This window comes from Populus alba, chromosome 5 (assembly GCF_005239225.2).
Source record: "Populus alba chromosome 5, ASM523922v2, whole genome shotgun sequence".
Lineage (NCBI taxonomy): Eukaryota > Viridiplantae > Streptophyta > Magnoliopsida > Malpighiales > Salicaceae > Populus > Populus alba.
In genome coordinates, this window is record NC_133288.1 from 8678465 (window position 1) to 8706261 (window position 27797).

General features: G+C 35.1%; 5 protein-coding genes and 1 pseudogene across 5 annotated transcripts; 4 read left to right on the plus strand and 2 right to left on the minus strand.

The window, feature by feature from the left end:
- Positions 1 to 1723, minus strand: LOC118029918 (UPF0548 protein At2g17695). Its single transcript, XM_035033898.2, has 5 exons — positions 1566 to 1723; positions 1318 to 1401; positions 1057 to 1224; positions 780 to 978; positions 1 to 211 (listed from the first exon to the last, which is right to left on the minus strand). The coding sequence occupies exons 2-5, from the start codon at positions 1374 to 1376 to the stop codon at positions 29 to 31; spliced, it is 609 nt and encodes a 202-aa protein (XP_034889789.1). The 5' UTR covers positions 1377 to 1401; positions 1566 to 1723; the 3' UTR covers positions 1 to 28.
- A 4190-nt stretch (positions 1724 to 5913) lies between these two features.
- On the plus strand, positions 5914 to 12673 carry LOC118029917 (phospholipase D delta). The gene is made up of 10 exons (XM_035033897.2): positions 5914 to 7198; positions 7557 to 7673; positions 7926 to 8120; positions 8493 to 8798; positions 8904 to 8972; positions 9065 to 9212; positions 9734 to 9882; positions 10511 to 10663; positions 11519 to 11719; positions 11843 to 12673. The coding sequence occupies exons 1-10, from the start codon at positions 6230 to 6232 to the stop codon at positions 12137 to 12139; spliced, it is 2604 nt and encodes an 867-aa protein (XP_034889788.1). The 5' UTR covers positions 5914 to 6229; the 3' UTR covers positions 12140 to 12673.
- A 2032-nt stretch (positions 12674 to 14705) lies between these two features.
- LOC118029915 (uncharacterized) lies at positions 14706 to 17499 on the plus strand. Its single transcript, XM_035033895.2, has 8 exons — positions 14706 to 14815; positions 14900 to 14919; positions 15440 to 15580; positions 15703 to 15726; positions 15877 to 15976; positions 16088 to 16237; positions 16863 to 16932; positions 17045 to 17499. Exons 1-8 carry the CDS (start codon positions 14813 to 14815, stop codon positions 17248 to 17250), a joined length of 714 nt encoding a protein of 237 aa, XP_034889786.1. The 5' UTR covers positions 14706 to 14812; the 3' UTR covers positions 17251 to 17499.
- Positions 17500 to 18429: 930 nt separating this feature from the next.
- On the plus strand, positions 18430 to 21553 carry LOC118029914 (ankyrin repeat domain-containing protein, chloroplastic). Its single transcript, XM_035033894.2, has 7 exons — positions 18430 to 19202; positions 19566 to 19642; positions 19912 to 20010; positions 20172 to 20270; positions 20457 to 20555; positions 20649 to 20747; positions 21191 to 21553. Exons 1-7 carry the CDS (start codon positions 18461 to 18463, stop codon positions 21332 to 21334), a joined length of 1359 nt encoding a protein of 452 aa, XP_034889785.1. The 5' UTR covers positions 18430 to 18460; the 3' UTR covers positions 21335 to 21553.
- Positions 21554 to 22406: 853 nt separating this feature from the next.
- Positions 22407 to 25528, plus strand: LOC118029913 (bifunctional nuclease 2). The gene is made up of 9 exons (XM_035033893.2): positions 22407 to 22848; positions 23355 to 23573; positions 23677 to 23729; positions 23818 to 23874; positions 23981 to 24046; positions 24146 to 24217; positions 24382 to 24491; positions 24584 to 24675; positions 24809 to 25528. The coding sequence occupies exons 2-9, from the start codon at positions 23375 to 23377 to the stop codon at positions 24859 to 24861; spliced, it is 702 nt and encodes a 233-aa protein (XP_034889784.1). The 5' UTR covers positions 22407 to 22848; positions 23355 to 23374; the 3' UTR covers positions 24862 to 25528.
- On the minus strand, positions 24948 to 27121 carry LOC118030059 (ammonium transporter 2 member 3-like; annotated as a pseudogene).
- Between the last annotated feature and the right edge of the window lie 676 nt (positions 27122 to 27797).

Here is a 27797-nt window from a genome sequence, read left to right on the forward strand (position 1 = left end):
TGGAATTCAAGTTTAAAAATGAATAGGATTATGAACCAGACACATGTTTTACAACAGCATTGCTAGACTGATGAGCAAAAAACTTTTGCCTAAGTCGAACATATGGGTACCCGATAAATGACAGAAAGTGTGCAGGTTTTGAGAAGGAAAGGACCTCGTACCACACTTGGTTCTTCTCATCCATTTCAATTGAAAAACGCTCTTCCCCAGCCTGTTCCCCAGTAAAATGTTAGTAATGGCCTGTGTTTATGCATGCCAAAGAGGCTTAGCAGGCTACAACTTGAATGTGGAAATGACTAGACAGTATGAAACAAAACGTGCAAATGCTTTTCTAATATTACTTCCTCCATTAAAAAGAAGAGTCAGCAGAAAAAAAGAAAAGGAAAGCTCAACACTCAACAGACAAAGCAAACAAGCTGTAGCAACATTATGCAGTAGGATGTCAAGCCAACCCATAGTCAAGCAACCATGATCTGCTCGCAGCTGCTATGCTACATCAAGCTATTAATTAGTTGATTTATTGATTGTATCCATTTTGATAACATCAGTAGATCATGATAGCTCAACTACCTAAAGGCCAGGAAAAAAATAAAAGGAAAAATCAAGCACCTCATTGCAAGCAAGATGTCTCAACTCAATGAAATGATGTATGCCAAATTCTGGTTCCTATATATTGACATGGTGACTAACAAGGTTCGAGTCATCAAATTTCAACGTCAGCAAAGAATCACAACAAGTCTAGATCTCCAAAATTAAACTTGTAACAAAGAATCACTAACCAGCAAGTGACCTTGAAGGGTACCGCCACCGAAACAAAACGAAGCCATATCCTTCTTGGAACTCCTGCTTTCATTTACATAAACAATCTGAAGAGGCATCATAACCCAAGGCAAAAACTCCTTTACACATACACAAAACTTCACTCCACTTCGAATCGGAGTCTTCGAATCAACAAATCCCCAGTCAAACCCAAAATGCCTGCAATCAAATTAAGCAAAAAAATATTCAGACCCCACCATTAACATTTCTCACTTAAAAAAAATAAAATTCACAGACCTCCAATTTTCAAGAGCCAACTTGCCCTTTTCATAAGTCTCAACACCAGAACCAACTAAAACACGAGCATGGTTAATCAAGAAACCATCTTTTGAGAGCTCATTGAGAGAAGACGCGTGTTTGGAAGTAGCTCCCCTGTACTTCGAGTCATAATTAAATCCATCTGACCTGTTAATAAGCAATTAAGCATCAACTATACATAAGAAATGACAAAAATGTGGAAGAAAGAAATTCAATATTAAAGGGTCAGTTTCTTTATACTTGTTTAGACAATCCTTCTGTTCTTGAAGTGATGGCTTAGCCCAGCACAAGAAAACCATTGCTACTGAAACAAATATGAAGTTCCTTCAAAATAATAAATGTCAGTGATGAGAACATGATTCCGAAATTGTAATTGAATACCATTTCTTTGAGGAATTGGATTGCAAAGTAATGGTCTTCATACGTTTTCAGAGCTAAAAGAAAAAAACAAAGCCCTGCTTTTGAGTTGAAAGCCTGGAGCTTTTTACCTTTTATAGTGAAGAAAGGTTTGGATTTGTGCCTTCAATTCTCAGCTCTGCGTGATAAGGAGTCTGAAGTTTATGATTCAGAGAATCGGAAGAGAGTGAAATGGAAGAGGGGAGAGAGATGTCAGCTGCAAAGGTCAGTGAAGCCCACAACGACTTGTCTCTTGGAGCTTATTAGTATTAAACGACTTGCCACCTGCATTTATTGGTAGACGTAGACGACATTGGTGAAATTGGATTCTGATTACAATTTCCGACTATTTGGAATGTACTAATAAATGAAAGAAAGTATCAATGAACGCAGGTGGCAAGTCGTTCAAGAATGAATTTATTTTTGTGGTTGCTTTGCTTTTTAATGCAAACTACAAAAACAACTTGTTTGGTTATATTCTATACACACAAGTTTGTATTTATATGATCCCTCTTTTAAAAAAAGAATGGTTGGACCGTAGGTTATCAAAAAGCAAAAACAGTTGTTTTTTTATATATATAATTTTGAGAAGTGTAGCTCAACTGATCGGATTCTAAATTTACTTCCTAGAAATTACTGGTTCGAATCTCACAAACTTAAAACCTTAATTAAGACTTTATAATTTCTTAGTTTTTCTTTGTTACTTTATTAATATTAATGTTAATTGTAACTATCCCAAAAGAACAAGGGGGTAGCAATAACCTGTAGCGTTTTAGATATTTCAACAGTGATTTTAGTATATCTAGTCCATAAACTATTGATATATTGTTAATGTAGTCTTTTCGACTTTATTAAATATTTGTTTAAAAAGTAATTTTGCTTAGAATATTGAATTTTCATGATTTCTCTTGATTTTTATGTTTGTCTTTTTTTAAAGTCAATTATAAAAAATACCACTAGTATTTCTTAAACATCATAATTTTTTTGAAGATTTGTGTTCATGTTTAATAAGATAATTAAAAATGTTAGACAAGATATTGATTACGTTTGAAGTAGTATTGATTTGAATATTATGTGACAGGGGATAACTATTCCCATTACATATTCTAAGGCCCCTCGCAATTACTTTCTGATAAAAAAAGAAAAGAAAAGAGGAAGTTGTATTTAAAGAGTAAAATCTAAAGTACAGAACAAAAAAAGTTGTACTTAAATTGAAAAGGGTATCATTAAATAATATCGACAAGTATAATTTTAAGTTAAGCATTTGGTAACATTTTAATAAAAAAAAAAAGTAGATTAAAATAACAATGGTTCGTTGTTTGAGATCAAAGAAAATTAACATGTGATTAAAGAGGCCATGAATTAATGTATAGTTTGCACCATAAGCTTGAAATCTTGCACTTAGCATCTCATTTAATATATATATATATATAGATCATGCAACATATTAGAGAATAATATAAATTATATTTTGAAACCTTACCTAACAATTTAAACTATCAGATTGAAATAATTTTTTAATATGGTATCAGAACATAGATAACCAGATGATTATGAGTTTAAATCTCAACATTCTTATTTATTTAATAAAAAATTAAACATAAGGTAATGTAGGTCTATATAAATTTTAAATTTACATGATTTTTATTTAAAGAGATATGTTATAAGACCTCATCTAAAATTTAAATTTTTTAATTAAAATAATTCTTGGAGATAATATTCACCGATCATGTTTTCCAAAATTAATCTTCTTTTGCACGTGTTTTGGCTATAAATAAGGCAGCTTTGCCTATTAAAAACAGTTTAATGGATTTTGCATGGATCATCCCCATAAGAGACAACATAGTGTTAGGTGTATCAAAGACAAAACACACGCTTGGATCATCCCCTCTGCCTTTTTTTACTTTCACATTTTACGCCTTATTCCCACCTTTTCTTTTTCTTCTTCTTCTTTTATACAGAGAGGGAGGGAATCCAATCTACATACTATACTTTTCGAAGCAAAGTGGACATTAATGCAAAATTCTGTATAATACGATATATGATAAGGCTTGGTGTAGGAATGATCAATTGTAATGTTTTTTTTTTTTTTAATTAAAATGATATTGTTTTTCATAAAAAAAGATTCAAAAAAATAATTAATGGATTGAGAGCATAATTTTAACTGAATCAGTATATCAACTTGAATTTTTCAAGTTTTTTTATTTTTTTTCCAACCTAGACCAATCCAAATAGAGGGCAAATTCCGGTTTTACCACTATGGCCAATAAAAATAAACATCATCCCCGTGACAAATTTAATTTCTTCTTACAACAAGAACAAATAATTCTTTGTTGTTTTATTAGTATACTCAAATCACTTGTTAAGTATACAAGTAGCTTTTTTATATATACATATAATTGGTGCACATCATTGCATCCTAGACTTTTGTTCGAAACCCAGCAATAATGAAGAAGTGGGTTGGTGGGTTTCATCATGTTTCATAGAAAATAATTTTTTATAATTTTTATATTTATTTATTTTCAGAAAAATCGATCAATATAAAACACTTTTTAGTTAAAAATAAAATTTTTGTCAAAATATTTTTCTTTTATTTTGAACAAAAAATACTTTCTAGAATTGTGAAAAATTAAAAAAATTATTGTTATTTGTTAATTATATTTGCTATATATTTTGTTTTGAATTATTTTTAATTTCAATTTCATCCCTTAAAATTTGATTTAATTTGATTTCATCTCTTATCATTTTCTTAATTGAAAATTTTTATCCATTATATTTGGTCCCTATTCTTTTAATTGCTATTTATTTTTATTTGAAATAATTTATGAAATTGTAATTCTTTTATTTCATCATCTTTCAACTTTTTTATATTTCAAATTTGGTTTTTATTATTTTAATTATTATTTACTTTATTTGAAATAATTTATGAAATTATATATTTTTTTAATTTTATCTGTAAGATTTAGTCCTTATTCTTTTAATAAAATTGAAAAAAATTAAAAATTTATTTTTCAGTTTATTTACTTATCCAAATACTAAAAAAATTTAACTTTTTTGTATAATACTATAAAATATTAAAATAATAATTTGACAGCAAAGCAAATGAACTCATCTAAACACAAATCAGAAAAAATGAGATGGAAGTGCTTGAATGGTGATGACGGACACGACACCCCTAAAATTTGCATTTTACGTCTAAAATCTTTTTTTTTTTAATTCAGGCCATTTATTTTTCGATTTATTTTATATATATAAAAAACACATGTTTACATGTTTTGCACACTAAAAAAAAAACGTGTTATCCATGAAGCTTAGTCACGCTTTCAAGTCTATCCTCTTTTTTTTTTTTTTTTTCTTTTTTTTTTTTCAATATTGGTTTCGGATCCCGCGTTTTTTTTTTTATTATTTTTAATCACTGGTAACGTATTTGGTCCCCATCATATTGTTTCAGAACAATTCGATTCAAAAATGCAGCTGATTGGACCCATCCCAACTCCGTGTTTTCTCTTCATTTAAAAAGAGTGGATGAGAGAGTGGTCTATATTATTTTTTAAAATATTTTTTTATATAAAAATAATATATATATTTTATTTTTTAAAATTAATTTTTATATTAAAATAATATAAAAAACAATTATAACTATTCTTTCAAACATTTCCAATCGCATCACACACGTATTGCAATTGTATCAAACACTCTGGAACCTCTGTAGAGCTTGGAAAGCGTTTGGTAGAGCTAAGAGTTAATTTGTTGTTGCTCCCCTAATGGCTGGGCAGCTGGCTATCCATGAAATTCTTGGTGCATAGCATTTACACGCGCTTGCACTCTCCCAAGGTCCCCCTCCCTCTTATCTTGTCATTATCTCTCAACCATTACTTTTGTCGTGGTGGTTGGAATTGTAGTTAGAATTGAAATTAACGATGATTTTTTATGACGGGTTTGGATGTGTGATAATTGTTATTTTTTAAAATATTTTTTTATTTAAAAATTAATTAAAATAAAATTGTTTTATTTTTTATTTTAGTACATTAAAATAATTTAAAAATATTAATTTAAAATAAAAAATTTTAATTTTTTTAAAAAATACTTTTAACGCACGAAAAACAACACAATTGTATATCTATTCATAATTCAAGATCAAATCATATCTGACCCACCTCGAGAAAAAAAAAAAAAAAAAACTTATCCTCTCTCTGTCCCTCCCTCGGTCACCAACACTAGCTCTTTGACTAAACAATTGACTTTTCACTTGGACCCGAGCCTGATCTTATTACGTGGATTTGAAATTTTAAAAATAAGGCTAATGCACTAATCTAGATAACTGAAATCAGCTGCTGAGAGATCGAAGAATCCATTATCCATGTCCTAATAACTGAAATCATGTAGTAAGTAGTTGATGTAACTTAAAAAGAAAGGAAAAAAAAAGGGTGGTCGTGAAACTGCTTTCATCATGGTTAAATAAAAAAGCCGTCTCTTTTCCGTTTTCTTGTTCGAGTCCAAAAGCTGGACATGAAAGTAGCATAAAAATGAAGAAACATAACACAACAAGAACACACAAGGGGTCACGAGGTCTAAGCTCTATGTGACAAGCCAACGCAATAAACCCACCACCCCATCAACGCTATTCCTCGGTTGTCTCCTACCTCGAAGATTCCTTCCTTTTTCCTCCTTTCCTCTTACTATAAAAAGCATGATAACCCTCCCTGTTCAATTGAGGCCCTCTCTTCACAATCTCTGAAAAATCCCGCCCGATAAAATGGCTGAGAGCTCCAGTCACAGCCACCTCATCTACCTTCACGGTGACCTGGACTTGCTCATAGTTGAAGCCAGATCTTTACCCAACATGGATGTTATCTCCAAGAACTTCCGCCAGCTCTTCAATGTTTGCATCCCTTCTTCCGCCACCACCACCAAACCCACCGACCGCGGCCACCGCGGCCGCGGCCGCAACCACCGCCACCACAGTGATGCCGACAAGAAAATCCACCACCGTCACATTATCAGCAGTGATGCATACGTGACAGTGACAGTCCCTCAGGTGACACTCGCCCGCACCCGCGTGTTGAAAAATGCCGCAACCCCCGTTTGGGAGCAAAGGTTCAATATCCCATTGGCACATCCTGTTAAAGATATTGAATTTCACGTCAAAGACAATGATTTGTTCGGTGCAGAGTTGATAGGGACTGTGAAGATACCTGCATCAACAGTGTTGTCGGGGGAGTTTATTCAGGGATGGTTTCCAATAATTGATGCATCAGGGAAACCACCACAGCCCGACACAGCTCTTTATCTGGAATTGAAATTCACACCTTTTGAGAAAAACCCTTTATACCAGAATGGGTTTGGAGGTGATCCTGTAGTAAATGGGGTGAGGGGTACCTATTTCCCGGCCCGAAGAGGCGGTCATGTGACACTCTATCAAGATGCTCATGGGAAGGATCATGACTTGCCTGAGATTGAGATTGATGGAGGGAAGGTTTTTAAGCAAGAGAAGTGCTGGGAGGATATTTGTTATGCCATATCCGGAGCTCATCATCTGATTTATATTGTTGGCTGGTCTGTCTTTTATAAGATTAAGCTGGTTAGAGAACCAACTAGGCCATTGCCAAGAGGTGGAGATTTGACACTTGGGGAGCTGCTGAAGTATAAGAGCGAGGAAGGTGTGAGAGTCTTGTTGTTGGTTTGGGATGATAGGACTTCTCATGATAAATTTGGGATTAAAACAGTAAGTGAGGATTTTGATTAGTACTATTTGATTTTTATTATTATGTGGGTTTATTTGGTCCGTTGTTGCTATTTTGTGTGATGTTTGTTTTGTTTGGTTAATGAGCGATGAATGGTTAAATAATTCAATTATGATTGTTTAACTTGGGTGATTGTTGCCACTTTCTTTTAGTATAAAGTTAAGGGGAGATTTTGTCAGAAGGTTTTAAAATTTAATGCCAATTTGTGATGGCAGGGGGCACATGCAACTTCTATTTGTAATTGTATTTTTTCCCCTCATGATTTAAGCAGAAGTGGTATTTAATAATGAAAGATGGCTGCAATAGTTTTATAATGTGAAATGCTATTTTGGGATACAGGCAGGAGTTATGGCAACACATGATGAAGAAACCAGAAGATTCTTCAAGCATTCATCTGTTACTTGTGTGTTGGCACCTCGATATGCCAGCAGTAAGCTCAGTTTTCTCAAGCAACAGGCAAGCCTGATTTTATTGTTGAGTTGATTGTTGTCTCATAAGAAGCACATGCAGCTAAGTGTGTTGGTTGTTTTAACAATGCACATTCTTTTGGCTAACGGGTTTTTATTTTACATCTCTTTAGCGTATGAAAAAATATTAATGGGTAAGTTTTGGTTTGTGGAACAAACTTGGTTGTTCTTTCGGTTTCATTTGAGAGGTCACAATTGCTTCTCTTTGAACAATTTATTGATGTGCAGTGGTTTTTCCCAGATTGTTGGAACCATGTTTACGCACCATCAGAAATGTGTTCTTGTGGACACCCAAGCATCCGGTAATAACAGGAAGATCACTGCATTTATAGGAGGCATTGACCTCTGCGATGGACGGTATGATACTCCTGAACATAGACTGTTTCATGATCTCAACACTGTCTTTCGGGATGATTTCCACAATCCAACATTTCCTGTAAGTGATAGACAAATCAAACGATCAACTTTTAGTTTCAGTAGTCTTTTCACTTTCAGTATCTGCTATTTATATTCAGATCAACAGTGTACAAATGGTGCTGTTATAGTTTGTTTTCCACTTTTTCAAGCGCATAATGTGCCTATAATTTCAATGTGACTTGACGTTTAAGTTGCCATGAAATTTATATCACATTCAAGTGATATTTTCTTTATCATCCCCAATACTAACATGGTTTGCTAAATATTCTGAATTCCTGTTTATTGTCTTCTGATATTGTTCCGCCAGATCCTTTGGTGCTGTGTACTTTTTTTTTTTTTTTTTTTTTTTTGCACTTTTTTTTGCCTCAACTCTCCTTTTTATGTATGAAAGGCCGGAGCCAAAGCACCAAGGCAGCCCTGGCATGACCTGCATTGTAAAATTGATGGGCCAGCTGCATATGATGCTCTTATAAACTTTGAGCAGCGTTGGAGGAAAGCAACAAAGTGGACAGAGTTGGGACTGCGTTTCAAAAGAAAATCTCACTGGAGCGATGATTCATTGATAAAGATAGAACGGATTTCTTGGATACTAAGTCCTCCCCTTTCTGAAACAAAGGAGGGAACCACAATAGTTCCACCTGATGATCCCACAGTATATGTTTCCAGTGAAGAAGGCCCTGAGAATTGGCATGTCCAGGTTGGACATCACGCTTCTCTAATTTTGTTGTTTAGATTACAACCTTTATCATCATCATCATCATCATTTTATTGACCCCTGTTTTTACTTATTTTGTTTTTGCAGATTTTTAGGTCCATTGACTCCGGATCACTGAAAGGATTTCCCAAAACTATTGATGAGTGTCAGGATCAGGTTTACAGCAAGTTGAACATTTTATTTTCCTTCTTCCTTTTAATATAAGCCAAAGATAAAATAGCTTTATTGATGTTAATTTTGTGTTGCAGAACCTAGTCGTTGCAAAAGATCTCGTTGTAGATAAAAGCATTCAAACAGCATACATACAAGCCATCAGATCTGCTCAGCATTTCATATATATTGAAAATCAATATTTTCTTGGATCCTCATATGCATGGCCATCATACAAGGATGCAGGTCAGAATTGCAAATTTTCATTATACCAGTTTTTTTTTTTTTTTTTTTTTTTTTTTTTTTTTTGGGGGGGACTAGGATTCCTTTTTTAAGAGACCCATGTTGATGCAGAGCCTCTATATACAAAATTTTGCATGGGTATTTGGATTTTAGGAATAATATATCTTGGTAGATGTTCTTTTGCTTGATAAGATTTGGATTTTGGACCTTCTCAAATTCATATCTTTTACCACAAGCTCTATGGCTTTTCATCTATTTGTTTGCCTTTTTAAGTTGACAACTCAATTATTATTTTTGTTAGCGTCTCACTAGTTTAGCCACTACCATCATGAATTCTGTTATGCTCATCTTTGCTTCTTATGTTATGGTCAAGCTGTTTTGAATGAAACTTTTTGCTATTTCTATGGACAACGATTATGGCTGTACCTACATGCCTTCATTTTACACATGACAACACAGATAAAACACACACATGCACATACACACATTTGTTCTCAAGTTGTTTCCATTATTATGATGTGCAGGGGCTGATAATCTAATTCCAATGGAGTTGGCATTGAAGATTGTTAGTAAAATTAGAGCCAAAGAGAGATTTGCAGTATATGTTGTTATTCCATTGTGGCCAGAGGGTGATCCAAAGACCAACACTGTGCAAGAAATTCTCTTTTGGCAGGTAGTGTATAATCAAACTATGTTGACTTGAAAGATCAATATATTTGTTCAGACATCAAGAATGAACCATCTTGTATATTTGGAACCCGGTCAACATTTTATTATTCATGAGCTCTTCTAGTCATAGGGTACTTCTCATATGCCTCGTCCCTAGTGACATGGGATAGGTTCACCTTATACAGTCTTGGATCAACATAAGTTTCCACTTTCTGTCCTTAAACAATAAGAAGTATTTGGTTTTGAATTCCATTGGTTTGGGATGCTTGATTCCTATACCTTCAATTGGTAATTTTTCATGGTAAGATGTTTAGTGACTTGCAGCTAGAACAGCTGTTTGGCTACTTTTACTGTTATTATCCTTCTTATAGGCAGGACCATGGTTTTAGATACATGACAGAGAATAATATCTGTTACTCAAATTTTGCTGCCAAAGCAGCTTTATTAAGGAGTTTCTTAATATTGATGCCCACTGATTGGGTGACTATTGCTTTGGGTTGTGAGTTGATTTCTTTTAGTGATTCTGTCAGCGAGTTGGATTTGATTGTTGTGAGACGCCAAGGGTTTCTGTTGAAACAGAGCAACAATTCAATCTATTTTGTCGCTAACTTTAGAAAGTTTATACTTTGCAGAGCCAGACAATGCAAGCAATGTATGAAAAAATTGCACAGGAACTTAAATCAATGAATCTTGTAGATTCACATCCTCAAGACTACCTCAATTTCTATTGCATTGGTAAACGAGAAGAAATTCCCCATGATTTGTCAAGTGCTAATGGTGGAACGGTAACTCTTTCAGATTATATCCTTCTGTGGTTTTTCATCCTTACCATTGCATTACCTGTTTTCTTTCTGTGTATAAAATAGTTTGTTGGCTGCTATTTAACATATATTATGGAGATAGCTGCGTCTGCACTTGCTGCCAATTTTCACCCTAAAAAGTGGTGTGCACGTTATCCGATTGGCTGTAACCCAAAAGTTGCTTATAGGAACTGAAACATGTGGCCTTTGAAACTTCAAACTTTTGTGTAAACAAAGCTCAATTCAAGTTCCCAATTTTAATTGTCAGCCATGCAACAATTGCCATAATAAAATGTCAACACAACGAACATAAATAAATAATTCCCTTCTGAAATTTTGTTTTAGCTCACGTATTTTCCTTTGGCGTGGAGGTGCATATGGAAAGGTTTCTGCGCTCCTGTTTGTCTCATACTCTGGCAATTCTGGATTATCCCGGTTGCATAGAGTGCTGCCATTTTTTCAAGTTTCTGACATAGATTTACAAGGAGGCAAATTTTTCTTTCATATCCATCTCACTTCTTGATTGTGTCCAGTGACCTAAATGATGGGAAAACTATCTTGACTTTCTCTTTCTGAAAATGTTGAGGCAGAAATCTTCTGTGACCTGCTTCTCCAAGGCACGGTTGTTGTTAGTTCACTAAAACAAATGTCAGCTACTCTTATAGCCTTAAAAATTGACCTCATGATATTTATTTTTGTTCCTTACCATTTAATCTTGCAGCAGTATTCCCTTTTTTGAAAAGGGTATGATAGTTGAGGTTGTTATCTTTGAAGTGTGACTTTTAATTTTTATCTGCATTGAAGTCCTAATAATGTTCACAATCACGTTGTTTCAATCAGGTCTCCGAATCTTTTAAATCTCAGCGATTCATGATTTATGTCCATGCAAAGGGAATGATAGTGGACGATGAGTATGTGATAATGGGATCTGCAAATATTAACCAGAGATCCATGGCTGGGTCAAAAGACACTGAGATAGCTATGGGCTCATATCAACCCCGGCACACATGGGCTGCTAGGAAGAAACATCCACGTGGACAGGTTTGTTTGGCATCATTCTTCATGCCATAGCAAAAATCTTGTTTCTGGCCTAGTTTTGCTGTTGCTCATGAGGTGGTCATCATGGAAAAATGTTTTCTTTTCTTTTCTTTTCTTTTTGTGCAGATTTATGGATATAGAATGTCACTATGGGTGGAACATCTTGGTGGGATAGATGAACTGTTCATGGAGCCCAAGGATTTGCGTTGTGTGAAGAAAGTAAATAAAATTGCCGAGGACAACTGGAGGAAATTCACAGATCCGAATTTCGAACTGTTGCAGGGACATCTTCTCAAGTATCCTTTGCTGGTAGAAGATGATGGGAAGGTGTGTCCACTTCCTGGACATGAGAATTTCCCAGATGTTGGTGGCAAGGTGCTTGGAGCTCATTCCGCCACACTTCCCGATGTGTTAACAACATGATCCCCTTCCCATCTCGTGCTCATGCAACGCTGATGAGGAAAATGGGCAGCATGTTTCTGGGTTTCTCAACGTGGAGCTTTATGTTTTGTATGTTTTCTCTTTACTTCATGTCTTGGGGAAGCTCTAAGTTTGCGATGTCATGTCACTGTGGAAAGCGAGACAAGGATGAGACGCTGTGAATACTGGCTGCTACGAATGGTTTCTAGGCTGTCCTCGATGGGAGAAGGTTAACGAAACAAGCTACATAGCAAGTCCGTACATGCCTGGTTCCTGTGTAACATTTAAAAAATGGAGTGCTAATCACATCTCCTGTTCACCTTCTATTTGTGTTTCAAGTTTATGAATGATGTGGCTGATGTCAATACCAGGCAAGCAGGCAGGTGTTACTGTTCTTTTGCCTTATGCAATCATCCGACCGTTCAAAATTGCATTTGATTGTGCTCCTGGGATTTGATCTTTAAATAATTTGTTTTTACGCCTTGTTTATACTGTTTATTATTAAATTAAATTTTTTAAAAAGGGGAAATTACTATAGCCTAAGACTCAGATTACGAGCTATTTGATGAAATTGTCTCTTGTTCAAAATTATCTTGAGGTTTGATGTTTTAACCAGCTAGAGCCATGAACGGGTTTTGTTCAAAGAATCTCGATGATTATCTGGGCATTTACTTCTTTTATGTGTAGTGGTTTGACGAAGTTTCAACAAGACTCTGTGCCCATAGAACACCTTCTTCCTCTAGTGTATGTATTGGAAACTAGATGTTTTGACTATCTATACCCCATGCTTTTGAGTATTTTTAAGATAGAAAAGTTTTCAACTCTCACATATTTAATTTACGAGATTAAATAAAGAGATAGTAATTTGATACCGAATTAGATAGATATCTATCATAATCTATCCAGATGGATGCTCCCCCCCCCCCCCCCCTTATATTATATATATATAAAAAAAAACCAAAAGAGCTCAATGATGTACTTTGTATTGTGAGAGGATACATTATGGATTCACATAGTGTGTGTGTATATATATATATATATATATATATTTTAGATTTATCCTTGTATATTAAATTAATTAGAAATTAAAGTTGGTTATTTGTTTTGTTTGGCTTGGTATTGACTACTCCCAATGTCAAAAATAAAATGGATTATTGATTGAGGCTAGATTTGAAAATATTAAATGAAATTAAATTGAATTTTAATAATTAAAGCAATGAGGATCGGATTTCAACACTAGACAACTATCAAGTCCTTTTTTTCTTTCAAACATTGGCGACTTAAATGTGGCATGGAAGAGATTCAATCTTTTTTGTTTTCGTCCTTGATATTTTCTCTTTTTTTAATTTAATTTTTTCACAGTTATTTTTTTTTTATTACTTGAAAAGGTTTTTTTGGTTGCCTAGATATGAGGATTCCACGATATAAAAAAAAAATGTAAACATGTGTTTGATAATTAGTTTTGCAAAATTAAATTTAATTTAATTGATCTAAAACAATTAAGGTTTAAGGAATCAAATTTGACACTATAAGAATTTCAAGAGCAAAAAAAAAAAAAAAGGCATAAACTGACGTATGCAATGCATGTGCCACCATGTATGGTGATGTCGTCGCACTTCAGAAACAAGTGCAACTTTCTTCATAATGTCACACTGTTATTAGTGATTGCATTTAAAGTGACATGACATGTTTTTTTATGATTATGTTGTGTGTGTCGATGGAAAAACAATGATGAGGGCTTCAACTACTTTTTCTTTCTTCTCTTTCCTTTTCTCTATATCTCATATCCTCGTGATTGGTGTTGGGTTGCCAGAATTTAAAAGTGTCCTGTTATCGGTTTATAGTGTTAAGTATAGTCTTAATCTTTTTTATTGTTATTTTTAGTTATGGATCCTTCTTTTAAATTGATTTTTTTCTTCTAATTCTATCCTTCAACGTTAGGTTGATTTAGGATTAAGCTTCACTATTTTTTTTATAGGATCATTTTGTTCATGTGACTCAGGTCACAAGTTCGAAAAGCCAACCTGAGTTGACATTGATCATTTCTTTTTCAAGTCTTGTTTTTGCACTAATTTTTTTTTATAATTTTATTATTTAACAATGAGTTTATTAGATATTTAGGCTTCATGATTTTCTTCACATTTGTTTTTTACCTTCAGGTCACACATTTATATTTTTATGTTTTAATGATAATAATAAAATAAAAATTAAGACTAATAATATACTTAATTAAAAATAAATGTTTAACATGTTTTATATAATGAGCATATTGACAAGCACGAAAGATTTTATGCTAAAACTCCATATTACATACGTTATTTATTATACTTTATAGTATGAAAACTCCACATACAACACAATAAAATTATTTAAAAATATATGAGAAATTAAAAATAATCAAGAAAATGATCCTTTATGTTGATATGATTGGAAATTTAGAAACAAAAGTGTACATTGGAACATCATATTGGAATATAGAAATATAGAATTAACTTTGGGAATCTTTAAAAGATAAGGACTAAATTGAAATATATGAAACATTATAGAAATCAAAGTGTAGTGTAGTGTCCTTTGATTTCTCTTCCTTTATTTTATTTAAAGTAAGACTTTGGAGTCGAGCCCTTCATTCAAAACTAAAGAAAACCCTATTAGGTCTCGGCTTCTTCATCGTTTCCAATGGTGAAATTTCTCTCTCATTCTCTCTTTATATATGTAATTTGTTGAAAATTTAAAGACCTAATTAATCTTTTCCTTCTCTTACAGGCTGATTCTCCAGTCAAAAGGTAACATCTCGAACTAGTTTTAATATAGATTAAGGGTTTTTTTATATATTTATTTTTATGTTTTCATTAACTTTCGATGTTTTTAAGATATGGGTTCGTGTTTTGAGGTGTTTAAGAATGATTAATGTAACGAATCTTAGGTTTGTTTGATAATCTTAATATTGGGGCTAGCTGATATACGTTTGTTTACTTAACGGGATTTTAAAAATATTGAAGGGTTTGATGGGAGGGATGACAACTACAAATAATGACTTGAGGTTCTTATGTAATAGAATGTGTTAAGAGCAACTATGGCTTTGTTTTGGTTTGAAATTGCTGCAAATCTAAGGAACCAGAAAAAATATTGAAGGGTTTGATAGATGGCATTGCTATCACAAACTATGGCTTTATGTTAAAGTTTGGATTTCTTGAGTTTATTATGATTTGTTACCTCGCCAAGCTTGTGTTGCTTAGATATATATGGTCATTTGGCTCTGCACCTTTTGTTTTGTGTTGATGTTATTTGAACTGGGCATACCAGGGATTCACGCTCTCCTTCGCCTTGGAGAGAGCAGTCGAGGTCTAGGTCAAGATCGTGGTCAAGGCCCAGGCCTAGGTCTAGATCCAGATCAAGATCATTGCCAAGGCCAAGGCATAGGTCACGGTCACGAAGTCGTGGAAGGTACTGTAACCCTGGGTTTTTGCTTATTGTGTGCTGGTTTGTAATTGTGGCACTAATGCACATCTGCATCCAACACTAATTTTATGGCTTTATTACATGGATGGTTGGTGGTCTCTGCACAGATCAAGGTCTAGAGATCATGAAAGGTTAGTTGCAGCTTTAAAATTGCAATTTCTTAGAATGACAGACATGTGTTATGGTGTTTCTACCAATGTGTCTTGTGGATCTGTACTGGCTTCATCATTGTTGTTTAGATGATTTATATGTTAATCTTTACTTGGTTGATTATATGGCAGGACGGAAGTCGTAAATCCTGGAAATACACTTTATGTGACAGGGCTGTCTACAAGGGTCACAGAAAGGGATCTTGAAGAACATTTCTCAAAGGAGGGAAAGGTTGGTCCCTTTAAGGCAGTTGTTCGATGTATAATTAATATTTCTTAGTAAATGTGGTTGTCATCCATTTTTATATCAATTAATAATTGTTGGAGAATTTACATTTTTTAGGTTGCTTCTTGTTTTCTTGTTGTGGAGCCCCGGACACGCATTTCTCGTGGGTTTGCTTTTGTTACAATGGACAATGTTGATGATGCCAATCGTTGTGTGAAATATCTCAACCAGTCAGTTCTGGAGGGGCGATATATCACTGTGGAAAAGGTAATGTGATTATCTCGTTGGTGATGCTCACCAACCCATTTTGATTGGATCTTTATTCTTAACTTGGAAGTTTTCTGGTTATATTCAGAACACATTGCGTCAGCTATGTTGGCAGCAATCAAAGATGATCAGTTCATCCATGTCAACTTAAGTGTAACAGCTTGATCAATGGCCAGCTTAAACAGCTTTTCAAATGCTAGTGATCAACTAAACATAGCAACTATATTGTTCAACAACTATACAACATCAGCATTCAATTTCAACCCTCAACTAATCAACGGACATTATCAAGCATTCAATTTCAACTCAACTAATCAACGGACATTATCAACTTCTTTCTAATCAGGCTTTATGGTATTTCATGCCCAACAGTTAATAGACAGTAGTCATATATGCCTGATTGTTGTCCTTGTTGTGCTTGGTAGATAGCCTGCCCCTTGCTGTCTTCCTAGGTGTAGTTTTTCTCCTTACAATATGTTTATGCTTGTGTTGTGTTTATATTATTTAGTTTTACAGGTAAGCATATGTTCTTAAAGTTTCATTTCTGTACTTTACCTAGTTTGTTTTGTCCAAGTTGAACATTTTTCATAGTTTGCTGTATTGAGGTGATTCATGTAACTTTCAGTCAAGGAGGAAACGGCCAAGAACTCCAACGCCAGGACACTATCTTGGGTTGAAGAATACCAGGGACTATGGTAAGTTTATATTGTATATATGTAATTTTATCTTACAAAGAAAGAGCTCTATCTACACTTTCAATGCATGTCCTTGCTTGAATTTTACTAACTTATCTTGCTTTTTGGAAAGGCTCTCGTGGTGATCGTGGTGGTGGTGATCGTGGAGGTGATCGTGGTAGGTATCGTGGTGGCTATGGTCGTGATGACCATCGCAGGTCTCCAAGGCACTCTCCTTATCGTGGTGGTCGTGATTATTCTCCCAGGCGCTCTCCCTATGGTGGACGATCACGGAGGGACAGGTCCAGGTCCCCTTATTCTCCTAGAGGCTCTAGGTGAGACAGGCCTTAAGTTATTTTGTGAAGTGGAAATCATGGTGATGTAACAATATTTGCTCAAATTTTAAGCATATTATGTGTTTATTGTGAGATCTGAGTTTACTTGTTTACATCCTCCAAGAAACATGTAGTTGTGTGTTGTTACTGCACTTTCTTTCCTTTGAACGACTGGGTAATATGTTGCTACCTAACTCTACTGTGAAACAGTTGGCTATGAAATAGTAAGATGGTATGCGCGAGACTTGTGTAATGTTTCAGCTTCTTCTGCGTGATTGTTATGGTGGCAAACCTTTATGTAACATTAAGCCATTAATGCGTATTTTTGAGCGATTGTTGTTCAATGCTTGAGAGTTGAGACTTTTCACAGTTTTTATGACCTTGTTTGTGAGCATGGTTTTTATGGCTTTGCTTCGCAATGCTATGGAAATGAAAATTGGTCAGAGTATGGTTGTCTTTTGATTGTTGCCTTAAAACAATCTTTCCATATTATACTGTGTTATAAAATAAAGGTGTAAATGAAAGCACCGGTCAGTAGTTCAATTTTGTAGTCAGTGGCCAGCTACAGTCACGAACAAAAGCAGCTCGCTTCCATTGTTACCATCAGCTGATGCACCCTCACGTTCAGCTTGGGAACGCAGAAAATTTCAGGTTACCATCAAGAAGTGGAAAGGCGATTTGTTCGTTGTGGGGTTGCCCTGAAGTTGATGGAAGATAATTTGTCCACTAATTTAAAAAATCCCTTGTGAGATGATTAACATGTGGAAAGAATGGTGCAAATGCAAGGGAGAAAAAGGATGGCACTGGAGACAGTTAGCTGTTGTGTGAAATGAACAATATTAGCCATCTGGTTAACCCATCTTTCAATATTTGGAACCTAAATAGGTATTTATTTGAAATTAGTTTTTCGAACAATATCAATAAATGACAATGACAAAGTAGATCCAACTGGCTAATCACCAATAAGATGGACCCAAATCCAACGAGTTGGTGATAACAACAGTAAAATGGAGAGGATGAAGATTTTAGAATGAAAATCATTCTTGTTCTCTAATCTCTACCCCCCAAAACAATGGGAACTAACAAAAAGTCAAAACTTGTTAAGCCAGTCTCAACTCTCAACCCACCACATTAGCCCATTAATTTGTGCTATGATCCAGCCCCTACAAATTCTAAAGAAAGAGGACGTATAAAGAGACACCAAAATCAGCTCCATGTCTTTCTCCAAAGTTACAGAAACAATGTCATTCCCAGCTCTGCTAAACCCACCACAAACCCCAAAATTACACGCCCTTCTGTCTCTCCCTCCACCTCTCAAGTTTTCATCTTTCAAAATCCTGAAATTTCCCCAAAAAATCCACTCTTTCTCACCTTCTCTACAATCCCAATTCGCTATACAAAATTACAATTTTGAAGACCAAGACCATGCCATTGGTGGCTGTCTACTCTTTGAAGAAGGCATTTTTGAAGACCCATATTTGGAAACCAACTCAAATGCCATTGAGGACCCAAAGTTGAAAACTTTTAAGAAAAAGAAAAAAAGGGTTGTTCCTACAATTGAAGCAGAGAATTTGGTGCCAGAGAAATGGAGAGATGCGCAAGCAGAGATTAATATTGGCAAAAAGGAAAGGAGAAAGATTGCTCAAGAAATGGAATATAATAAAAAATTCGAAAGGAAAAAGAAAGGGTTGGTTCCTATTAGGAGTGTGAATCTAGAGGAATATCAGGCTTTTAAAGAAGCCAAATTGGCACAGTTGAAGCCACTTGTGCTCGGTAATCCAGAGAGTTTTAAAGAAGAGAAGAAAATGAAAGAGGACGAGGTGGAAGTGAAGGAGATTGTTAGCGAGAGAGTGAAAGGGAAGCATCCTAGATGGGCAGTTTATGGGAGAGGCTTAGATGATGTTAGAGAGTTTCTTAACAGTGAGGATTATGAGCCTGGTGAACATAAATCTGAGGGTAATTGCTTTTCTATTTTCAGTTTTGAGCTTGGATTTTGTATCGGTTGTTGTTTGCTTGTTGATATTGTAGTTTGTTTGTTTATTGATAAGAGGGAATGAATTTGTTGTTATTGGCTTGATTGATGCAAAACTAGTTAATTTTGGTGTGAATTTGGTGTAAGCTGTGAAGAATATGATTCTTAATTCTCTTAGGGTTACTCGACGCTATTTCACCTTATGTTACTTAGTTCTTAAAGCATATGAGATGCATTCTGAATTTGAGTGCTGATGTTGCTTTGTTTTGTTCTATGTTTTGCATGTGAGCTTCAAGATCTTGCTATATTCATATCGTCTTTTCTGCCTTGTGTTTTTGAATAAATAGGTAGACGCAAGTTGTTTACGAAAGAGGAAAAGGTTTTGTTGAATAAGCGGGTACCTGATCTAGCAGTTGCTAACTCTGTGAGTTCACTATCAGTTGAACCACTCTCGTCACTGTATTTGATTTTGATGTATATTTATTGTTGTTTAATAATTAGTTGCTGCTTTCTCAATTTGGAGTTATCGAACTGCTAGCTGATGTTTCAATTGCATTTTTTGGTCATGCATGTCTTTCTTGTTTGAAGAAGTTATGACAGGCTGTACATGGTGCAATTGTTTTTTTGGATAATATACATTACGCAAATCTGCAATTCATTTGTAGTTTTTTGTTTTTGTTGAATTCTCTGCAGAGCAAATGGCTACCTCTCCACACCCTTGCTGCATCAGGAGAATTCCACCTTATGGATGCGTTGTTGAAGCACAATGTGGACATCAATGCCGTGGATGTGGTAGGTGGAATTGCCTTGTGCTGATTTGTTGGATTTTGTCAGTCCCATCGAGTTTTATACACTTCCCTCCCTTTATTTCATATTGGATGCAAAAATGCTTGGAATTCTTAGCATTTCATGTCTGCTCAGTTTTGAACTTTGGATCGTTATATTTTCCTCAGAATGGTTGGACTGCACTTCACAGAGCAATAGTGTGCAAAAAGCAAGCTATAACCAGCTATCTGTTGAGAGAATCAGCAGATCCTTTTGTTTGTGATGCAGTGAGTATTGACGCAATGACTTTCTTTATCGTAACTTTATTTTTCTGCCAGTGCAATCAATATATTTATTTATCTTATTTTACCATGTTCAGCTTGTTCTCTTATGACTAATCATCATCTTTTATGCAGCCATTTTCTAATGAGATTGTATTTGCTTTCCTCTTTCTCTTTTCTTGCTGATGACAGGAGGGTGCCACCTTGATGCATTATGCAGTTCAAACTGCATCTGCTCCAGCTATCAAACTTCTTCTGTTATATAACGTTGACATAAACCTTCAGGACAATGTGAGGATGATATAACCCTACTTTTTTTTTTTTTTTTTCCCGTTTCAGTTTCGATGCTTCATTGGTGAACACTCTCATTTATTACCCTTTCAGGATGGATGGACACCGTTACATCTTGCTGTTCAAACCCAGAGAACAGACATAGTGAAGCTTTTATTAATTAAAAGAGCGGACAAGACATTAAAAAACAAGGTAATTATACAATGATTCTAGGAATCTCTCATACCATCACATCGTATGAATATTCATGGAAGATATCAGACCACCGCTTGTTTGTGTTTCTGGCTTTTGTACTGTGCTTTACCGCATTGAGATGATAGTAAAGCTTAGGTTGCATGCTGTGTCACCACTGCTAACATGCGAGAGATGCAGACAAAATTGCTTGGAGTTTGAAACTTAGAGCAGCAGGTTGATAAGAATCGGCTGCCTACTTTATGTGGAGGATCCACGGTCAATAAAGAAACGGGGATTCAAAAAATGAAAAAAAGCTTAATAGCTGGGGAATGGAAAAAAAAAAAAAAGGAAAATCTTAGTAGGTGGGCATTTTTTTGAAAGTCCTATCACCAGTAGTTTCAGCAACCTTTTTCGTTACATTGTCATCACAAATCACTTGTTTTTTTTCACCTCCCTCTCAGGATGGCTTAACACCACTCGATCTCTGCCTCTCTTCTGGTAGAGACACAAGGACCTACGAGCTTATCAAGCTGCTGAAGCAGTTCACGAAGAAACCAACCTTGGCAAAAAATCCTTATAATGCCTCAGCTTCCCAGCTGCTTTAACGGAACCACTTCGTGTCTTCCCATTATCCAAGATTCGCAGGAAATTGTTGCTCTGACAGTGAGTCTATCACTTCAAGCTCTCTCGTGTACAAGATTATACCTTGTAGTATGGAGGAATTGGAGGGATGCAGATGAAGGAATTGTCTCCTAGGACAACAATATTCCAAGGACATTTTCCGATGGGATAAAAAATGGCAAGCCCATATGTATCTGATATTACTCTCTCTCTCTCTCTCTCTCTCTCTCTCTATATATATATATATATATATATATATATAAGTAACTTGACAGCACGTTGTCACAGTACCTAAAACTCTTTCCACCACAATCACTGTCCTACCATTAAAGAGAAATCTTGACAGTATCCAAATCCTAGATTAAAAAAAACGAGTTGTGTATAATGACTAGACCCATGCAATCATGCTGGGCTAACAGATAAAGATTATATCCTTAAAACTAATCCTAAGCACAGGTTCCTTTTCCTTGCTTCTTATCTTAGCTATCCACTGAATCATTGGCTTGCGCAACGCGATAATTATTTTTAAGCTTTAAAGAAAATGTTCAAGCTTTTTTATCATGTTTATTTTGAAGAAAATAAATTTTAAATTATTTGAGAGTTAGTTCATGAAAAATAGAATGGGTTGATATGGGTTAATTTTTTAAACATGTAATTAAGACTGTAATAATTTTTTAAAAAATAAATTAAAATAAATTATAAAGTATAATTTACAATCAATTTAATATTAAAAAATAAAAAATAATTAAAAAAAATAAAAAAAATCCAACTTAGCTTGAAATACTTGCGATCTAGATTATAAAATTAAAAAAAATAAATTCAAAATAAACTATAAAACCTGATATTTAATAAACTTAATACTAAAACAAATTAAAAAAAATAAACTTAAAAACCAAAGCAATTTTCTAATAAACAATGCTTTCTAGGAACATGAACTTCAATATAATATAAATTTTGATAATTTAAAAAATAAACAGTTTAGTTATTCTTAAATCGTTTTTTACATATTAAGGCTGGTTTTTTTTTTAATCTGAATTAATATATTAACAAAAATTTAATTCGCGGCTTCCAAATCCAACTACCCCCGTCCCTCTCTCTTTCTCTCCCCTTCCCTGTCTGTTAGAAGAACCTTCAACATCTCTTCCTAACAAACACAGACACAAACACAAACACGAACACATCCACATAGACAAGAAAAAAAAACACGAAAAATGCTAGGAGCTCAATTCCCAGTTCGTACATTCAGTGGCTTCAAGACTCTGAAGACAACAGATCAAGGAAATTACCCGACCTGTCGTTTAATCTCACCACAAAAAAAACCCTCCTCCGAGTCCATGTTGTTCCTTTCAGTTCTCAGTTAAGAGGATACGGTGTCGCTTTCAATGTTCCAGATCAATATCAGGTTCTTGTAAGGCTTCCAGTGATAGCAGTGGATCCACTAATGCTCATAATAATAATAATGGTCTTGATTTTCTCCCTGCATCCCTTCTTGTTTCAGGTTCCTCTCCCTCCCTCTCTCTTTATGTTTAATAATTATGTGCTTTGTAGATAGATACTTGTGTGTAGATTTTGTTGTTGAACTTGTTTCAAAAAATGAAAAAAGAACACTAGTTTACGAGGTTTTGATGAATTTAAAAAGATGGGTTGTGGTTGTTTTTATTAGATTAGGTTTAGAAAGCTGTGGATTTTGTTATTGGATTTGCCTCTAGAAATGCAAAAGAACACATTTTTGTGAGGTTTTGGTGCATTTTAAGAAATGGGTATTGGTTTTTTTGATTGGATACGGTATAGGGGAAAAGAGGTGTACTTTATGAGTTTGTTTGCAATGTGGAAGTTAAGTAACCTTAATTCAAGTTAAAAAAAACCCCAACTTTATGAGATTTTGGTGGTCTTTCATAAATGGGTTTTGGTTATATATATTGGATAGGGTCTAGAAGGGAAAAAGAGAAATGAAGTTAATGAGTTATTGTGAGACAATCTCTTAATTGGTTTGATGGGCTGCAGAGACAATTTCTCATTATCGAATGCGGAAGCAAGGATTTCAAGAGGAGGTTAGATGGCATTCATCTGGTAAATTGGTGTTTCCTTTTGGTCTGCAAGAAAGAAAGGAAGCGAGGCCTAATACAGGATTATTAGGACATGGTTTTCTTCGTGGATTTCAAAGTCCCACGATTTTCCTTAAAGTTTCTTGTGATGGTGACTTTGTGCTGCCGATTATTGTTGGTATATTAGAAAGCTGTCATTTCATTTATTTCTTCCTGTCTTTGTTTTTTTACAAATTTGAACAAATTTGGTAGTTGTTAAGTTTTGTTGTTTTCTGATACAGGGGAGTTTGCTATTGAGAAATTGATAGATGGAATACAAGGAGATGATAATGCAGTAATGTTTTTCCCCATCTCTTGTTTTTATTGTTGGTTTATTAACTTTACTTTTTAATAGCCCTTGTGTTTGCATGATTTTTTCGCAGGTTTGTGCTGATCAGTTCCAACTTGTGGGAAATGTAGCAGAAGAGCTTGGATATGATGTATGGAACTATATGTGTTGGACATTTAGGGTATTAGTTGTAGTACATTGAAAAGTTTAGAAAGATTCATCCTTAGCATTCCGTGTCTTCTTTCTCTTCATTTCAGGTAAAAATGGTACGGATTACAGAGAGAGTGGCAAATACTTACTTTGCAAGATTATGTTTTAGCAAGGTAATAAAGAAAGTTGTGAATTAAATGTCTTAGTTGTCCTAAAAAACATTATCACTAGTACTTGTTATTTTTGTTAAATGGAACTTTAAATATATGCAGCCCGGGGAAAAGGATATTCTTAGTGTGGATGCACGACCGTCAGATGCCATAAATGTGGCAAGTAGATGTAAGGTATTTATCTCCAAACCATAGCTATTCAAATGCTGTTACTATCTTCAATGTTGAATGATCACTGTTTGTTTTCTGATTTTAGTTTAACTGTTTTGACAACCTTGTTCTGATTGTACTAAAAGATTTACATGCTGCTGATTATTGTTGGACTTTGCTCTATGCAGGCTCCAATTTATATAAGTAAACAAATTGTTTTAACTGATGCTATTCGAATTGGTTATGGGGTGGGAAGAGGGCGTAATTCAAAGCCTATTTATGATGTGTCCCTTGATAGGTATTTGGCCATGCTTGCTTATTTATGCCCCATCATCAATGTCATCTCTATGTGAGGCTGGTTCTAAGATTGATTTGAATCTTTTTGTCCAGTGCTGCTGATGGTCCAGATTCACTAGTCGAGGAACTTGATCTTGTAAGGAATATGAATTTAGCTGTTAAAGAGGAAAGGTACACTGATGCAGGTACTTAAAATAAAAATTACTTTGTTATGACAATGCAAATTTCATTTTCGTTATCAATTATACTCTATATCAGTCACACAATGAAGTCTCTTGCTTCTTAAAACCATTTAATTTTGATCACTTGCTCTTGCAGCCATTTGGAGAGACAAACTGATGGAGCTTCGCAAGTCAAGGCAGGAACATTAGCCAACTTATAGACACATTCATGTGAGTTAACAGTCCAAGGGACTCGTGTATAGCAGTCAGAAGTGCAAAATACTGGTATGTACAGCTTAAACGTGCTTCCAGAAGTGATATGCCCACCATGTAAGCTTGATCAAGTCTCCCCCTGAATTGTTGAAAGCTTTTAGATGATCAATTCTCTCTTCCATACCGAGTGAAAGATACCATTGCTGGAGTGACAAATGTAAACCTTTGTAGATGATGTGTAAGTAAAAAATAGAAATGATGTTTCTCAAAGAAAAAGATCAAGGTGTTCTATCACCATGTAATTCTAATCAGTTCTCTTGTCTTTTATGCTCTCTTATTTCATCCCTTGGTTGGAGAAAACATGACAAGCTACCCGTTGTTTCGTTGCGCTGATTTTTGTGCTTGAGTAAACTCTTCTTCACATGATTTTTATTGAAAGGAAGAAAGAACCTGCTATTACTGAATAGATTCGCAGACAGTGACATGGAAGGCTCCATGAAAATGGGCTTGAATATGAAATCCGATCTTTAATTGGCCGTTTTGCGCCACCCTATGATGTAAAGCTTCTTAGATATGTGTGTATTTGCAATGAATACTTGTGTACAGTTGTGAGTTGTGACAGTGAAATTAATTATCAAATTTTCATCTCTGCCTGTTCTCCTTTGCTAATTGCATTGATATAAACGTTATTCAGTTTTATTTCTACATTTGAGTTCGTTATTTTTTTTTCGTCCGAGACAGAATTGTATATCTTTGATGTCTTTAAAAAGCCAGCATATCTTGTAGAGCATAAAGCTTTTGCGTTTTGTAGATCTTACGAATTGCCAATTTGCAAGATACATAATGATGAGATGCCTCTCTTTCTGACAATAAACACAACTATTTTCTTTTCCAACTTGAAAATTTACAAGATGCAAGCAGCAATAATCCAACGAAAAGTGGATAAGTGCCGCAGCAATGAACCAGTAAGCAATGCTGCCTTACTCCATGGTAATGCATTGCAACTTTTGAGATACGCATTACATATCCAGTTCTGATGGACATATCAGAAGCGTTGTCGGCAGAAGTAATGACAGAAGAAAAACCGATGCTTTGGAAGAACGCAAACCTCCTGTGCAACACCATCAATGTGTACCATGGAATTGAACCAGACATTACTCCCATCAATAGTGCTGCCCATGGTTCCACTATCTCTGCCATGTATCAAATACCGCGTCATGTTTCATGCTTTTATCATCGTGTATAGAATGCATAATGTGAACGTAAGAAATTGCCTAGACAAAGGGCTGACCTGCACCGGGAGTGATGCAAACAAGTCCAGTGATCATCCCCTGGACAGCACCAATGACAGGACTTTTCCTGTAAAAAACCATGTCCAGGGAAAACCATACCAAGAGGCTGGTTGCAGTGCAAAGATGAGTGTTGAAAATGGCCACCGAAGCAACCAAGCCAGCAGCAAAAGGAGATCCACCATTGAAACCTGTCCATCCCAGCCATAGGAACCCTGCACCTCCTAACATGTGAATTATGTTGTTTGGTGGAAAGTTTTACCTATCATGTGAATGCCTTGGTCCTACCTATATGTATATGATCACCCACCATAATCGCAGATTAAGCAGTCAGATAGGTTGCATACAGCAGAATCCATTGGCAGACAACACAATTTCTCTTTTATTTATTATTAGTAACTCTTCTTTTTCGAGGTCAATATTTATTTTCTTAAATTAAAACACACAAAAGTATTAGGAGTGCATGTGAATTACCCAATATGCAGCAGTGAAACCAGCCACCCGAGAGGAAAGATGAATGACGTAGCCACCAGCACAATCAATTATACGTCTTTCAAGAAAGCCATCACCCCAGATAGTTGAGGCACCAACAGGCAACAGTGTAACTGACAAACAGCCATAGAGGAACAAACAACATCCATGCATAGAAGTTCATCCTCCCAAGTAAAGAACCTGCCAGCAACATAGCAGTAATAGCAGCAAAAGCAAATTGGTAAAACACAAAATCAGCCACTGGGACCAAACCCCTCCTAGACGGTCCAAGGAGAAGTTTTTCTGACAATGCAGAGCCAGGTGTCCCTAACAGTGGGCTCATCTCGGCCCCAAAGGACATTTGATGGGCCAATAAGATCCAACAGACTAGGACCGCCGCAAAGGCATAGAGGGCCATGAATGACTAGCCCAGGAACACTTTGTAGGCAGACCATTGTGGTTGCTGTTAGTTGCCATGCGCTGTCTGCCCTGTTCATCCATTCTGGAGATCCTTCATCTGGATTTAATCCTCGTGGGAAATTCACAGGGAGGAGAAAGAAAGCTAAATTGGCTCGAGAAAGCTGAGTCTTTGTTTCCCCTACTTTTGCTTTCGGAAATTTAGCTTTGGTTTCTGGTGGGAATTGCAATAAAAAGAAAGATAGTAGCTATCTCCACATTGTTTTCGACCATAGTTAATTGTACAAAGTAATTGGCTTCAGGATTCATTCCAATTCTACTAGAGCTTAGAAGATTCATTTATATATTTAATTATTACCCGAAACCATTAGATATTTACAAAGGATCTTGGACAATTAAAATCATGAAAAACAGAAACTAAATCCTGTATTATGTCTATTCTCCACGTAATTTTTTCTACTAATTAATGAAGAATTTTATGATTCCCAGAGGAATTTTTGTTTTGAGCTGGCCATTGACTCTTAAAAAATGAGGTCCATACATGCCTGGTTGTCTGCCCTTCGTTTTCTTTATATATATATATATATATATATATATATATATATATATATATATATATACACACGTATGAGTTCAGCTACCATTTGAAAGCAACATCTTTCCGTCTATCAGATTAGGACACGAACATGGAAAGCTTCACATGACATTTTGAAGACCAGGATGTTGATGAGCTTGCTGGCCCCACTTTTTTTTTTT